Source organism: Monodon monoceros, unplaced genomic scaffold (genome assembly GCF_005190385.1).
Source record: "Monodon monoceros isolate NGI ecotype Baffin Bay Population unplaced genomic scaffold, NGI_Narwhal_1 Super_Scaffold_1, whole genome shotgun sequence".
In the NCBI taxonomy this organism is placed as follows: Eukaryota; Metazoa; Chordata; class Mammalia; order Artiodactyla; family Monodontidae; genus Monodon; species Monodon monoceros.
This window is the reverse complement of record NW_021703765.1, coordinates 68223221-68239750: the sequence shown is the minus strand read 5'-3', so window position 1 is coordinate 68239750 and position 16530 is coordinate 68223221. Positions and strand designations below refer to the sequence as shown.

General features: G+C 50.8%; 1 protein-coding gene across 1 annotated transcript in view; it reads left to right on the top strand.

Annotated features, from left to right (window-relative positions):
• The window catches only part of KIAA1671 (KIAA1671 ortholog), a 133256-nt gene that overhangs the window by 99828 nt on the left and 16898 nt on the right, over positions 1 to 16530 (top strand). Inside the window, exon 6 of the mRNA XM_029227121.1 lies at positions 15619 to 15737. Coding sequence (XP_029082954.1) covers positions 15619 to 15737 — 119 coding nt within the window. The remainder of the gene's footprint in view (positions 1 to 15618; positions 15738 to 16530) is intronic.

The window sequence follows — 16530 nt, the reverse complement described above, 5'->3', positions numbered from 1 at the left end:
TACTGCAGGAATGCTTTCGTACCTAGTTCTCTTTCATTTTCTCTTCTAGGACTAACTTCTCATGTCATGAACATGGACCTGCAGCCTCATTTTCAGTGGCTGTACTATATGCCACTTTTCCAGTTAGGCCCACTTTATTTAGTCAGGCCCAAATTGATTTTTGGACACGTAGGTTGTTCCCAGTCTTTTTGCCGTATAAATAATGCTGCAGTAAACATCCCTGGACATTCATCTTCACGCACCTGCATAGCCAGAATAACTTGTAGAAGCCGGGTAACTGGGTCGGAGGCAAAGAGCTCTTGCAGCACACTGACTAAATCCCTCTGGTGTCAGCTAGACCTCGGTGTGAGCACACGTGCGCGCACACAGGCAAGTTGCTTAATTCCCCTGAGCCTCCGTTCTCTCCTGTATAAAACGGAGCAGCAGATATGCAACCCGTATCCATCGTTCTGAAATCCACAAAGCTCTCCTTTGTCGCAAAACCACCCTGTACCAATGTACTGACATGAGGTTATTAATAGTATTTACACACGGTGTGACTATTCATACATTTTGCTGCGGAAATATTAATACGTTTGCTCGTGGGGTGTTGCACTACACCAGTGTTTATCCACTTTTTTGGGTATTTTTTTCGTTATCATCCCCCAAAGGGCCTTTTAAAACTTTTTCTTAATTGCCGTTCCATGAAATTTTAATATCATAGTTAATATTGTACACCTGTATGTGTACTGTATGCATATCTGTGCCAAGGTTCCCCCCACCAAGAACCAATTTTCACCCCCTTAGGGACAGTATCATTCCTGTAGAGAATGCATGACGTAGACCAGTAGTTCTCAACCAGGCGCGGCTTTGCCCCCCAGGGACATTTGGCAATGTCTGGAGACAGTTTGGGTTGTCACAGCTGTGGGTTTGGGCATCGGTCGGTACAGACCAGGAAGACTGCTAGCCTCTTCCAGTGCACAGCGCCGGCCCCCCTGCAACGGGCCAGAGTTCTAAGGTTGGCAGAGCCTCCTCTAGACCCCACTGGGGGTTCCTCCCAATATACAGTGTGTGCACTCGGCTGTGGCCTTTCTAAAATCTGAATTAGAATGCATCTGGCCCCCGGGTTAGGGGGTCAGGGCCGGCGGAGCTGTAACACTAAAACCTACTTCACAGGTCGGTGGGAGGACCCTTTGGGGGCTGATGCAGTAAAGTGCATTTCTTGGCACCTGGCTGTGGTCCATGCTCACCCAGGATGAGCCAAAGTGCCCAAATGCCGGACATCCAGGGTCCCGCGCCTGGATGCTGTCTCCACATTGAGAAATACACGTTCAGGAGCCTTTCAAAATCACTAGGTTTGCCTTCCAAGTCCCGTTAAGTGGGTGCTGGCCCCAAGGATGCCCAGGGCTTTTCCAGCATGCCTGAAAGCTTGCGTGGGCACCAGCTCCTTGCAGATGGGTCTGTTATTTTGTTTGTGGGCTTTGACCAAGGTGCAGTGTCTGTTTGAACATGCCTCTGGGCTTGGCCAGCAGCCAGTGGTAAGCTGGCCTGGAGCAGTGCATGGGGACCAGCCCCTGAATCCTGGAGCTCAAGATGGAGGCTTCCGAGTGCTCTCACCCACTTGTGACCCAGTGAGCCACGTGATGAGCAAACGGCACCCTGAAGCAGGCAGTTCCGCCCTGACTTGGGTGCTAAGAGTTGGCCAAAGAGACACCATCCACCGGGCATTTTCCAGGGCCTCTCTGGCTTCCCGAGGGCTGCACTAGGAAGCAGAGGTGGATCAAGTTGTGAGTTAGAACAGGCGGCGCCCTAGACCCTGGGCAGGGTCTTTGAACAAAACCACAGGCTGGGCTGGGCACCAGAAGGAAACGGGGCCCTTGGCTCGGTTCCAGGCGATGGAATGTCGGCCCAACTGGTTTTCCTCCTTCACTGGAGCTGGGCACTCATAAACAAGGGAGCTGCCAGGCCCGTCAACAGCAGAGAGGTCCCGGGCTCTGCCCCTGCCCTGCCCCCACTCCATCCGTGCTCCATGCCATCTCTGCAGACCAGCCTCTTATCCTCACGGTGGGTCCTTAAGCCTTTCCTGCAGGGCTGCACCTCAGGGTGGATGGGATGGGTCTGTCCAGTCCCCAGCATAGCCCGCTGTCAGTGAAGATGGTGTTTCGCTTCACCTGTTCCTAGGCTGTTTTGTCACCTGCACTGCCTTCTCCATTCTCCCCCAACTGTTCAATCTGACTCACTTTTCAAGGCCTGGGCCATGCCACGTGCCCTCTGTCACCAGCCACTCCTGAGCCCCTGTGTGCACTCTCCTCCCCTTCTGTCTGGGGCCCCGAAGTACTTTGGGTACCTGGGATAGGAAATCATTAATCATGGGGCCCAAGGTGACCAAGGGGGTGGTCTAAGGTGGAATTGTCTGCCCCTTGTTCCTAGTAAACTTTCTGTAACAGCTTTGACATCTCCATATCAGCACTTAAAATTCTACTTCATTGTTTTTGATGGCAGCATGGATTCCCTTGCAGGGATGAACCTGTTTACAGATGCCCTTGTGGAAAGATAACTGGGTTGTGTTTGCTGTTAACCAAAAACCAAATGCTGCTGCTGTGAGCATCTTTGGGTGTGTGAGTTGATGTATGTATGTATTCGTGTGTGTATTGTATGTTATCTGTGTTTATTATGTATGTGTTGTCTGTATGTGCAATGTGTATTATGTGTGATTGTCTGTGTTGTCTATATGTATTTGTGTATATATATGTGTATGTGTGTATGTGTTTGCATTTGTGTGTATGTATGTGTTTTTGTGTATTTTTTTGGTGTACATGTATTTGTGTATATATTTGCATATGTGTATACTGGTGTGTATGCATGCGCGTCTCTCTGGGTGAATCACCGGAAGCAGGGGTAATGGAGCAGTGCTGTAAGATTGTAATGTGCCCACAGATCGTGGAGGAGGTGGTGGGTGTGTCCTGCCCGGGAGAGATGCTGGAGGATTTGGGACCCTGAGGCAATGGACAGACACACCGGCTCCCCGCTTCCTCCCCGGGTTCACACTTACGTCAAGGCTGCAATTCTGTCGCCTGACAAGTTGAGCCATCGCCTGAAATAAACATGAGAGAGATGTTTTGACATGTGATGTTTCAAAAAAAAAAAAAAAAAAACAGAGTCAAATTTTGCTGAGACTGTTTTAAGAATCCCTCCAGGAGAGCCAAGTTAGGGTGGATGGGAGCAGATCCCATGAAAAGGAGATGCTAGGAAACATGAAAGAATTATGTATTTACATAGAATCATACATTTTAACGTTTATTTTTAAAAACTACCGACAGCAAATGTTACAAAATACAAAAAGAGGTAGAATTTTAAAGCTATGTCTCCCTCTCTCCCCCTCCCCCCGTCACTCGGTTCCCCTCCCAGAGGCAAGTGTGATGACAGTTTTCCTATGTCCTTCTCACATATTCTGTGCATTTTCAAATATTTACGTATATATTTTTCCTCGCTCCACCTGTTGCTTCCAGCCTTGCCTTATTCACTTGACAGTGTATCCTGGAAGTCACTCCATATCAGGACACATACATCTTCCTCATTCCTTTGAACAATTAAAGAGTATCCCATGCTATGATTGTTCTATAATTTTAAAATATAAAAATACATTAAAAAAAACAAAATTCCCTTTTATCTTGGCTCATCTTAACCTTAGGACTGTAGACCTTTTATTAATAGAACTTTAGACTTAAAAGGAAATTGAATTTGTCTGTGTAAAAGTATCTCAGGACTTTTAGAATGTTCTCTGCCCCTTCCCCACAAAGTGGGGCATAGAAGGTTCCTGGTTCCTGGTTATTTGGGGGGGATTGTCCTCCCTCCCTGGATCCATCTCTCCCGTTTTGCACCTTAAAAAATTATCACAGGGCTTCCCTGGTGGCGCAGTGGTTGAGAGTCCGCCTGCCACTGCAGGGGACACGGGTTCATGCCCCGGTCCGGGAAGATCCCACGTGCCGCGGAGCAGCTGGGCCCGTGAGCCATGGCCGCTGAGCCTGCGCGTCTGGAGCCTGTGCTCCGCAACGGGAGAGGCCACAACAGTGAGAGGCCCGCGTACCGCAAAAAAAAAAAAAAAATCACAGTCGCCAGTCCGCTTTCACTGTCAGCATGCTGAACATGATGTTTTAGAAAAGAGATTTGTTTTTTAAAATGTAACAAAAATTAAAATTTAAGGGCATATATGAAAACAGACGGTCCTGGGATATATCAAGAGTCTTTAAGTAGACAGTAATATCGTTCATGGACATGAGAGAGGGGTCCGGGGATCATCTGTGGATCATTCATTCACTCATTCATTCATACACCGATTCATTCATTCATTCACTCACTGATTCATTCATTCATTCATTCACTCACTCATTCATGCATCCATCCATTGTCAGTTGCTCCCCTGACCACCGTGGCTGTCTCTTAACTTGGTGCCAGGGTTTGAGGGTGAACAGACCCCAGTGCCTGCCCTCAGGGAGCTCACAGCCTGGAGGAGACCGTCAAACAAACAGTAAGCACAGTCCAGCACAATAAGCTGTATGATGAGCTGAGCACAGGGGGATTTTATGGGGTCCCAAGGGGAGACCCAGTCCCGCTGCCGATGGAGGCAGTCAGGAGAGGCTTCTTGGAGGAGCTGGTGCCTGAGCTGTGTTTCAGGGACACATCCCAGGCAGACCTGGGCCAGCACTGGCCAGCAGCTGATGGACTATACCAAGACGTCTCCCAGAGGGGCGTTTCCTGGGTGCAGTGACAGCAGGAGTTGGTGGAATGGGGCATAACTGGCCATAGACTTGGAGCCGCCTGTGTTTGAATCGGGTCCCTTCACTCACTCCTGAGACCCCGGGTGAGTCGCGTCACCTCCCTGTGCCTCGGTCTTCTCATCCGGAAACTGGGGATAATTCACAGTACCTGCCTCTTAGGGTTGTTGGGAGGACTAATTTCGGCAGCTTGGCACGCAGGAAGAGCCGTATCAAGGTCCCTTCTTGTTGTACCTGTCCATCTGTGAAATGGGCGTGTGAAAGCATCTCCTCTGGGACTTAAGCTAGACGGTGCACATGAGAAATCTGACTTGGTGCCAGGCGTGCAGTGGGTGCTCCTTACACGTTCCTGGTTATGACTACTTTTATTGCCTCTTAGCCCACCTCTGACACCCAGAGCATAGGGTGACTGCCGGGTTTCTGGAGTCTGGGAGACGCCGCCTCCGAGGCCAATGAGAGCCTGGGCCCCCCAGCCCAGCTGTCCTTTCTGTTTATAGACTTGGAGGTGGAGGCCGTCAGGAGAGCCAGACAGCCTCCACCGACCACGGAGCCCTGCGGGGCACCCCCCGCTGGAACCAGGCACGCCTCCTGAGGACCAGCTGCCAACGTGTGTTCCCGTCACTTTAGGTGACACACTTGCCCCCTAGAGTCAGCGTGTCTCTGCCGGAGCTGTCATTTTGCAGCCTGCGTACCCGGCTGGGCCCTGGAGGAGGGCAGGTATGCTGGGGTCAGTTCACTCCGTGATGGAGGGGAGCAGCTGGCTGATGTCCGGGTCAGGAGAGATGTTGAGGGATCTGGTTAAGGCAGCCCCTTTGCTCTCAGCTGAATGACAGGGCTGTCAGGCCTCCTTGTTAGAGTGTTTGTTTAAATGATGTGCTTCTGGGAACTAAGCAGTGGACGTCGTCGTCGTCGTCATCACCATCACCATCATCATCTCACCTGGAATCTATTTGGCACTTACCGTATGCTGGGCGTGTGCAGCTCTCACCAGATGTCTTACAAAATCCCCCCAACTCCCCTAAGCGCCCTCCCCATCCCCATTTTACAGATGGGAAAATTGAGGTTTTGAGAGGTTTGCTCATAGCTACCAAAAGGCAGAGCTGGATTTGCCCTGGTCTGCCCCACCTCAGAGCCTTCCCCACCTCCAACTCATCAGAGCCCTGGGGTAGGTTCATTTCCCATCTGCAACCTGAAAGTCCGTGCTTTCCGTTGCTAATCACCAGGCACTGCTAGCTTTTCCGTAGAGTGTTTATGAAGACTGATTTCATTCAAGGAGTGAACAGCATCATTTCCTCATCAGTCAGGTGGGCAAACCCAGCAAGGGTGTGAACAGTCCAAACGGGCACTCCTTTAAAGGGGAAGAAACCAATCCCTCTTCACCAGGAAACAGCTGACAGCTCACACAGGCCGGCTTGGTGAGCTCCGGACATTAGCCACCAGGCAGAGGTGAGCCATCAAGTGGCAGAGGGCCCCTGAGACCTGCCATCCCTAGCCACTAAGTCACCAAGAGAGGAAACCGAGGCTCAGAGAAGTGGGGGCTTTGCTCGAGGTCATCCAGAGAGGGAGCCAGCGCTGAGCCTGGCACCTTTGCTCACCACGATGGGTCAGTGGACCCAGTCCAGGAACAGGTGTGTTCCTGTGGGGGGAGCCGCATCACCACCGCCCAGGTGGGCCGGTTCAGCCCCGTCACTGAGGCCCAGCACATGTCCTCCACCTGTTCGTCGCTCTTGCCCTGTGCACCTCTCTCCCTGTGCCCATCTCCGCGTGCCTCCCAGTGCCGGTTGTGTTTTCTCCATTTGTCTTGCTCTCTGTCTTAGCTATGCCCCCATCCAAGCCACCACCGTGTGCCACACAAAGCCACACCTGGCTATACCTGACTACACCTGGCCAGACTGCACTGTTGTTCCCAGAGCCCATTGAGAGGGGTCAGAAACTGGTGTCCCACCAACCTTCCCCAGGAAGCACTATGCCCCACGGGCAGGGGCACAAGGCCTGGCTTGCGTTGCCACCTGAGGTGACACTGTGGACTCCGAGAAGCCCATCAACTGCACCGACGCCTCCTAGCTGGGACACAAGTCCACAGGGAGGGGACACTGCAGGTTTTTGCTGACGGCACTGGGAGAGCGTTCTGAGGGCTCCTGTCCTGCACCGTTCCTGTCCGCTTCCTTCTGGCCTGACTGCCTTACCTTGTTCTCCCTTCTCTCCTTTTTGTTTTTTCATTCCTCCCCACCTTCCCTCTTTCCTCCCTCCCTCTCTCCTTCTTTATTATTCAGTGAGCACTTAACTCTGTGCCAAGAGCTGTAACTAAGCTCCGAGAATCCAATGGTGACGAGACACAGCTCTCCCCTTTTGGAGGTTGTGTGTACTGGGAGGAACAGGCATCCAAGGAACCGTCCAAGTGCTGAGAACCCCCAGCCGAGGCCAGGGCTCGGAGGGACAGGACAAGGACCTAGACTCAGGCGGGAATCTGCTCGGAGGGGCCACCACGCACTCTGCGGTGTGAAGGAGGCCGCCCTTAGCCAGGCAAACAGCTGTGCTGTGAAGGTGCACGGGGTGTTTGGGCATCACTGTGGTTGCAGTACAGGGGAGGGAGTGAGGGTGAGAAGAGGTGACCAGGAGAGTGGGCGCTGGACATCCAGGCCCTGCGGGCCACAGTGGGACAGACAGTGCTCTTAAGAGCCTGGAGCGGGGGTTACAGGGTGGATGGGAGACACACTGGGGGACTCGGCCCATCCTTGGCCTGCTGCCCCCCTCCTCCCCTTTCTGGGCCTGAGGCCCCACCCTGGGTGCAGCTAGGGAATGCACTGTGGTAATCAGGCACAGACCAGGGGATCAGGACACCTGGATTCGAGGCGTGGCCAGGCATCCTTTCATCTCTCTGGCCCTCAATTTTCCCATCAGTGAGATGGTCATTGAAGGCCCTACAAAGGTCTCCATGTCAAGCCAGAGCTTGGAGAATGCAGCGGTTTGGGGGAGTATTTTGGGGCTTGGGTGTCAAGCAAACCAAGTTCAATTTGCAGCTCCACCACTTTTTAACTGTACCACCTTGGGTGTGTCAGGTCCCCTCTCTGGGCCTCAGTTTCCTCCCCTGTAAAATGGGTCCATTACGGTTCCTACCACATAGCGTTGTTTGGGAGCATTAGATGGCAAAGTGAAAGGTCATGATAATCACCAGCGCTCACAGTAATGTTAGCCCTTGATATTATTGTTAGTATTATTGCTCAGCCATTGTGCAAGTCTGATCTGGACACAAGGCAGGGAGGTGCCACCAGGCCCCGGGGGCACTGGGACAGAGCCAGCGTCACCCCAGCCTGGGTCCCATGACACCAGAGCACCCTGCACAGCTGAGAGTGTCCAGTTGCAGAAGGGGGAGGGGGACGCACATCTTGAATTGCCCCGTCAGCCGCAGGCCACCGAACACCGTTCTGACTCAGGCTTCCTTCCCAGGCGGATGTGTCAGACACCCCAGAATACATGCAGGCATAATATTTTCTCTTTTCCTCACTCCTTCCCTAATGACACGGCCTTTTCTGGGTAAGGAGCTCACACCTACTCAGTGCAGAAAAGTTATTTTCAGAAACATATTCCTCCAGCAAATATTTATTCAACAAGTACTCCAGGCCTGGCATGGTTCTAAGCACTGGGGTACAGCAGTGGATGAAGGAGTCCCCATTTTCATGCAGCTGACAGTCTAAAGGGTATAGATCAGGGATCAGCCAACTGCCTGTGGGCCAAATCCAGCTAGCCACCTGTTTTGTAAATAGAGTTTTATTGGAACACAGACATTGTGCTGCTGACATGGTAACGACAGGAAAGCTGAAGTTGGGACAGAGACCCCATGGCCCACAAAGCCCAAAATATTTATTATCTGGCCCTTTATAGAAAGAGTTTGCTGGGCTCTGATAGAGATTAAGAAATGAAGAGCCCCCTTCTGATTTGTTTTTAATTCGTGATGTCTACTATATGATAGCGTTGGAGGAATGATTTAATTAATTTTATTTAATTTTATTATCTGATGATATTGGGATAAAAAAATCACAAGTGTGGATACTAACGAACATCATCAATAATAGAAAGACAGCCCGTTTCCTCACCACATACAGTGCCACTGGTATCAGTTTTCTGTGGAAACTTCTGGAGGTTTCCTTTGCTTATTCTCACATGCATTTACATATTTGTTTTTACAAAGCTGGTATCAACACATGTGCTGTTTTGTTACCTTTTTAAAAAAGTAATATTTGCTAGTGTAAGGCAGACATCTTTCTGTGACAGTAAACATTCTTTCCGAGCATCACTTTCTTTGGCTGTGTTTATTCCATCGTGTGGATATATCATATTGTATTTCACCGATCCCCATCTTATTGGATATTTAGGACAATTCAGTGGTTTGCAATGTTATGTTCAGTATTTTGCAATCTTTGCTCTCCTGCGGGGAAGCGTCTGTGTTCATAGGTCTTGGTGAGTGTGTCTAACGATTTTCTTGAGATGAATTTCTGGAACTAAAATTGCTGAGTCCAGGGTATGCACGTTTTAAATTTCAGGACATGTGTTGCCACTTGTTTAAACACAGCCCTCAAAGGCGTCTGTTAGGCTGGTCTCCCCAGCCTGGGTGTTGGAAAACTGTCCGTTATAGGTCCTGGGCTGCGGCAGTCGTGTTTGCCTGCAAGACGAGGGCCTAGAATTTTCACCTACCACCAGCTTGGGGCTTGGTGAGCTAGCCTGAGCAAGTGGTTTTTAAACCCGCCAAGTTCGCGAGGCTTTTTTAGAGCATTTTAAAGTGCATTTCCTCATCTGAGCCTCTTGAAGCATCCTGGACAAGGTGGGGGGCTGGAAGGAGCCCAGAAAACTGGGTTCCAGGCCCCCCAGCTCTGCCTCTCACTCCCCGTGAGAATCCCTGCCTCTGAGTTTATCATCTATCTGAAAAAGTTTATCATCTAAAAAGGGCCAGCTGAATAGACTCAAGGGTCCTTGGAGATCTAAATGTTAAGATTCACGACTTACCTGGTGGTCCGGTGGTTAAGACTTCGCCTTCCAGTGCGGAGGGTACAGGTTCGATCCCTGGTCAGGGAGCTAAGATCCCACATGCCTCATGGCCAAAAACCCAAAAACCATAACACAGAAGCAAAATTGTAACAAATTCAATAAAGACTTTAAAAAATGGTCCACATAAAAAAAAAATCTTAAAAAAAAATAAATGTTAAGATGTGATGACTTGGTGTGACAAATGACAGCTGAAATTTGGATTGTGGCTGGTTGATATCCATCGGGGGTGCATGTCAAAAAGAAGACCTGCCCATGACCCAAATGCGGGACTAATTTGGACACGTGTGTTCCTCAGACAATGCTTCTCTTTATCCATCATGTATTTCCAGACCACCTTGTAGATATCTACTCATCCGCAGACAGTGAGGGCTTTTATAGCAGCCAGTAAGGCAGAGCTGATTTGGAAGAACACTCTGCCTTAAAGCTAACTTAAAAACCTGACTTTCAGAAAGTTTCAGAAGAGTTTTGGACCCTTTCTGTGGTTGATCTTGAGGCCTCGTAGCCCTGGGAGTGAAGATCAAGACTTGCTGATCTGAAGTGCCACCGGGGTCTGCTACAGTGACGAGACATGAATAATTTGCACTGCGCACAAGGTTACCAGGATACTAGTGGGAGAAAGTACTGACAAACAGCTTGATTTCTTAAGCCTCATTTGCAAGATCAATTCCCTTAGATGATCCTAACCCCTGGAGTACTCCAGATTTTGGGGTCCTGTGTTAAAACATAGGGACTGAGATGGCATTCAACCAAATACTTAACATCTGCGTTGTCCAGACACTGAGGCACAGAGAGGTTAAGTAACTTGCCCAAGGTCACACAGCCTGAATACAGGATCTATGTGATGGAGCCTGGATTTAAATCCAGGCATCTGGCTCCAGAAATAGTACTCATTCAAGGGAGACTGAAAAAAAAACAGGTCAATTATAATGAACATAATTTGGGAAGTACTACAGCAGTGCTCTTCAGTAGAAACTTTCTGCCATGATGGAAATGTCCTGTATCTTGTGCTGTTCAATATGGTAGCCATACGTGGCTATGGAGCCCTTGAAATATAGCTAGAGCCGCTGAGGAACTGGATTCTTCGTATTTTTAACATTTTAATTAATTTAAATGAAATTTAAATAGCCACACGTGGCTAGTGGCTATCATATTGGACAGCACAGATATAGAGACTTGAGGTCTAGGGAATGGTGGGAGCTGGCTCCTGAGCCAGCCTTGGGTGAGGGGAGTTCAGGGAAGGCTTCCTGGAGGAAGAGCCAGCAAAGCTGAAATCTGAATGATAGCCAGGTGGTGGTGGCTGCTCCAGCAGGTCTGGAGGTGAGGGATAGCCAACTGAGGAATGTGAGAAGAGGAAAGCGGGCTGGAGCAGCCAGTGGGAGGGGCTGGGAGGGCCTGGGGATGGGGGAGGGGCAGGGGACGGTGGGGAAAGAGCCCCACTAATGAAAGTCCTACAAGCCATCCTTATGGTGTTTGGACTTGACCCTGGGGGAGCTACTGAAGGGTTTTGAGCAGAAACCCTGCAGGCTTAGATTTCAGTTTTGGAAAGTGTAATAGGAAGAGAATATATGGGGACGGGGGGGAGCAGAGTTGAGGGAGGCAGGGGGACCCCAGAGCTGGCCAAAGTCTTCCTGATGGAGACTTTGAAGGGCTTGGGGATTGATCCGACACGGGGATGAGAGTGACAGAGGAGTCAGGGATGCTGCTGTCTGGAATCCTGAGTCTGGCTTTAGGCAGTGGAGGGAGAACACCTCCATCCCTGCCTGCGGGGATTACAGATCCCTGAGCGTGAATCTTAAACCTCTGCGGGAGGACCCACAAGTGGGGATGCATGGAAGCCAATGTATTTTGCTGAGCACCATTTATTCCCCCCACACCCTGCCGCCCAGAGCCTTCCAAAGGACGTCAGGAAGCATTCCCCTGCCTCCTGCCCTGATTCCACCCTTAGCATCCTTCGGAACTTGCCATGCTGATTTCCAGAGACCCCACCTGCAGATCCCTTCCTCTATCACTCAGCACCGAAAGATCCCCATCTCTTGGGGGTTTTGAGGACCTGAGAAGAATCACACTTTGCCAGGAGTCCGTCCCCCTGCCTGACTCTGGGGAGGGCCGTGAACCTGATTCTGATCGCATCAGCTCTTGTGTCCCGAGCACCTATATGCCAGGCACTGAGCTTAACGCGTTCCAGGGCTTATCTCCCTGAAGCCTCAAAGCAACCCTTGTTTTTCCACTGAGGAAACTGAGGCTTGGATGGGCGGAGTCCCTTGGCCAGACCACCCAGCTGGGGCAGAGCAGAGACAGCAACCTCTCCCCCCGCAACCCTGAGCTGTAAGCTGTCCCTGAGCGGTCACCTTGCTGCCTTATGCTGAGCTTGGCACACACGGGGCACAGACCTAGCATGTACCTTGTAGCCGTCTGCAAGCTGCTGGGGACAAGGATGTCGAGTCCACCAGAGGCAGCCCCCCCAGGCCCCGACCTCTGGCCTCCGAATCCGACCCATGTGGTGGGTAAAGTTAGGGAATGGCCGATTCTGTGACAACTTTGAAAGCAGTAAGCAGCTGGGACCATGCTCAGTGACCACTTCCATTCCTGGGTCCCAGGGGGAATTCTCTTAAGGATACTGGGCGTCTGACCATGTCAGGTGACCTTTCAAGGCAAAGACATCCAAGCTTCCCCACCTGGGGACTGACTGAATCCCTCAGGCGTGCTAACGGCCACCCTCGCATGCTGCTGTGGACTTGCAGTTTGGATGGACTGTTCCAAGGCTGCCTTGTATGTGCTACCCCTCCACCCTGCGATTCTCTGCCTAGGGAGTTCTCCTGTGGGAGTCATCAGAGATGTGTCACTTCAGCCCCAAGGATGTTCATCGTATGGTCGATTATAACGGTGAACAGCAACCTAACTGCCGCGACACTTGGGGATCAATTAAAGGAACAATGCTGTGTCGGGGCAGAGAACATTCTTCAGCCGTTAACCATGATGCTCTAAAGGAGTTGACCCAGATGAAATTCTGGGCAGGATTATGGCAGAATATGGTCACTAGGTGATGGGTGACTTTTAAATATTATTTTTTGTGCTTTTCTGTAATTTTGACATGTTTTGTAGCAAGCCTTTGTGATTTGGGTAACGAGGAAAAGGAATCTACAGGCAGTGAAATGAGGGTGTGTGAGTGTGGTTGTTTACCAGGGTGACTGAGAGGTTTATCCTGATTCCCTGGGGTCCTTGCACGTACCTCGCCCATAGTATCCCCTCATGGGGTACGCAAGTGTCTCCAAAAGGTGAGAGAAAGAGAATGAGGAAGGAGATGGGCATTTATGGGGTGTTTCCTGAATGTCAGGTCCTGCCCTTGGAGCTATCATGTGGGTCTTCTCATTGGCATCTTGCCACGTCCCTGTGCCCCAGAGAGGGAGACAAAAGCCCTGAGGTCACAGAGCAGAGCTTTTTCCCGAGGCTCCTGCTCACTCTGCAGGACCACACATGTTTGCTCTGCTAAGGATGGCTCCGTAGAAGCTGTGAAGAGGCATGCTCCCCACTGGGAGGAAGATAAGCTACTGCAGGACAGTCTGCCCACCGCCACTAAGCACCTACTGGGTGCCAGGCAGGCTCTGGGTGGGGAACAAAGGTGATGGAGTGTCCGATCTTAAAGGCTGCCTCAGCTGAGTTACAGAATCTGTGTAGTGACCCCCACCCCTGGTTCCCAAGTGCCTAGCACATGGTAGGTGCTCAGAAGATGTCTGTTGCATAAGTAACTTATATGTCAAACTTTACCTGGCACAAAAATGAGTCCAGAGTAGGCAGGGAGAGTGCAGGGGAAGGCAAGGTCACTGTGGGTTGTTGCAATGGCTTGGGGTGGGAGGGATGGATAGGAAGGGGGAAAGGTACAAGCAAAGCCACAGAGGCTGGAAGGTAAGGCTTGTGTGGGATGCAGTGAGTAGGTCTCGGTGGGTGGAATGGGCCTCTGTTTGGGGCAGGGCTAGGAGGTGGGACTGGACAGGAAACTTGGGGCTCAATTGCAAGGGGTGTTGGATCTCAGCAGGAGGTCAGTAGGGAGCTGTGGGAGGTGTTTGAGCAGGAGAGGCATATGCTCCAGAGCACATTGCGGCAGGACATGCCTCCTGACCCCAGTGGGACACAAGGAGTGAGACGCTCCTGCTGCTGTTTCTGGAACTGGGGGCCAAGTTGTTCTCACCCCCTCGCCCTGTGACCCCCAACTCCCTCCATATTCCTCATCCACTGGCTCCAAGCCATCAAGAGATGGTGACTGGGAACATCCTTCAAAGCTCAGAAGCCAAGGCCATTTTTTTTTTTTAACATCTTTATTGGAGTATAACTGCTTTACAATGGTGTGTTAGTTTCTGCTTTATAACAAAGTGAATCAGTTATACATATACATATGTCCCCATATCTCCTCCCTCTTGCGTCTCCCTCCCACCCTCCCTATCCCACCCCTCTAGGTGGCCACAAAGCACCGAGCTGATCTCCCTATGCTACGCGGCTGCTTCCCACGAGCTAACTATTTTACATTTGGTAGTGTATATATGTCCATGCCACTCTCTCACTTCGTCCCAGCTTACCCTTCCCCCTCCCCGTGTCCTCAAGTCCATTCTCTACGTCTGCATCTTTATTCCTGTCCTGCCCCTAGGCTCTTCAGAACCATTTTTTTTTAAACATCTTTATTGGTGTATAATTGCTTTACAATGGTGTGTTAGTTTCTGCTGTATAACAAAGTGAATCAGTTATACATATACATATGTTCCCATATCTCTTCCCTCATGCGTCTCCCTCCCTCCCACCCTCCCTATCCCACCCCTCTAGGTGGTCACAAAGCACCTAGCTGATTTTGAATTGCTATTGTGCCAATGGCCACCCAAGGGGCTGGAGTTTTGGTTTTGCCTTGAACATTCCAGCTGCTCCCCAATCAATAACACAGAGGCCCAAGTGTCAGCCAGTTCAACAGTCAGTCACCAGGGGACGGGCTTTTAATTTGCTGAGTGAACAAGTTAGGAAGGCCAGCACTTTGATGGAGACCTGTGGGCTTCCCAGCATGTGCCAGGTACCAGGCTAGGCCCTTTGGCTAGTGCTGTGGTTAGCAGGACCCTCTCCCTAGGGTCCAGGCTGAGGGCAGAGACCAAGTCACCGAGCAGTTGGTGACAGAGCCGGGGATCCGGGCTGTGTGGGGCACAGTGGTTGCCAGTTTGGACTTGCAGTCCAAGCCCCCTGCCTGAGTTTGAGTCCCACCTCATCATTTACTGGCTGTTTGATGGGGGGCATGTCACTTCACCTCTCTAAGCCTCAGTGTTCTCGTCTGTAAAATGGGGATTTTAATGAGCTCCACCTCATGGGATTGCCATGGGACTGCAGCTCAGCGAGGTGATATGCAGACAGCTTGATCAACACCGGGGACAAGTTAAATGCTCCACGAAGGCTGTGCTGGTGATGCTGGTGGTGGAAGCATGGCGACCGTGCGAACCTGGTGGCGGGGGATGGACGGGGGAGCACCGTAACCAGACTGATAAGTCCTGGGGGCAGTGAAGATGGAGAGAAGTTTGGCCAGGGGTAGGGTGGTGCCCACACAGGACACAGGAGGGTGACCCCTTCATCTCAGTTTGCCTGGCTTTGGCACCCGCCGTCCTTCATCCTGCGATGTCTTGGGCAAACCCGGATAGTAGGTCACCCTCGTGCCCAGCACAGACGTTTGGACCCACTTCCGAGAGCGGTAGGGAGCTGAGGTGGGTTCGAGCAGGGGGCGATGCGCTGTGAGTTACCAGCTGGGACCGGGTTCTGAGCATTTTCCCTGATAGAAACCTCTGGCTTGTCCTTGCAGGATCAGCTGAAGCAGTGTTTCTCCAGGCGGACCCCCGAGGCCAAGGACACTGACACCCTCGTGCAGGAAGCCGACAGCCAGTATGGGACGTGGCTGCACCAGCACCAGAGCGGGGAGAGGTAGGGCATGCGGGGCGGGGCCTCTGGGCGGGAGCCAGGGTGGCCCATCTGCCTCCTGATTTCTCTGTTACTAAGTAGAACTGTTTTGTCTGTAACTATAAGAGCAAACCATTTCTTTTTATAAAACAGAAATTTAGAATGTACAGAAAACTTATTTTAAAATGATATATGAAACGTCCAGAATAGGCAAATCCATAGAGACAGAAAGTAGATTTGTGGTTGCCAGGGGCTGGGGGGAGGGGGAGAGGAGTGACTGTTCAACAGGGACCAGGTTTCCTTCTGGGGAGATGAAGATGTTCTGGAACCAGGGAGCGGTGATAGTTGTGCAACATTGTGAATGCTCTACTGGTAAATTTCATGTTACGTGTGTTTCACTACCATAAAAAAAGTTACAAAATGAAAATGAAAATCGCCTCTAATCCCAGCACACAGATATAACCTTCATTAATGTTTTTTGTTGTCTTTCTAGACTTTTTTCTGTATGTATATTGTGTGTTTACAAATATAGGAGCATATTACAGATACGACTCTATAAGCTATGTCAGCATTTAGTATCACCGCTGTTAGAGGCTTGTAGGGCCCCTCAGGTGTCAGCCTGGCTGGGAAGAAATATTATTATGACTGTGGCAGAAGCCTGGAGGTCACTGAGCATCGCCTGGATTCAGGAGGCAGGCAGGTCTGAACTCCAGCTTCACTCCAGCTGGCTGTGAGGTCTTGGGTAAATTAGTCATATTTGCCAGATTTCACGCTCCTTCTCCATAGAAGGGGGATGACGCGCATAAAAAGAGCCAAG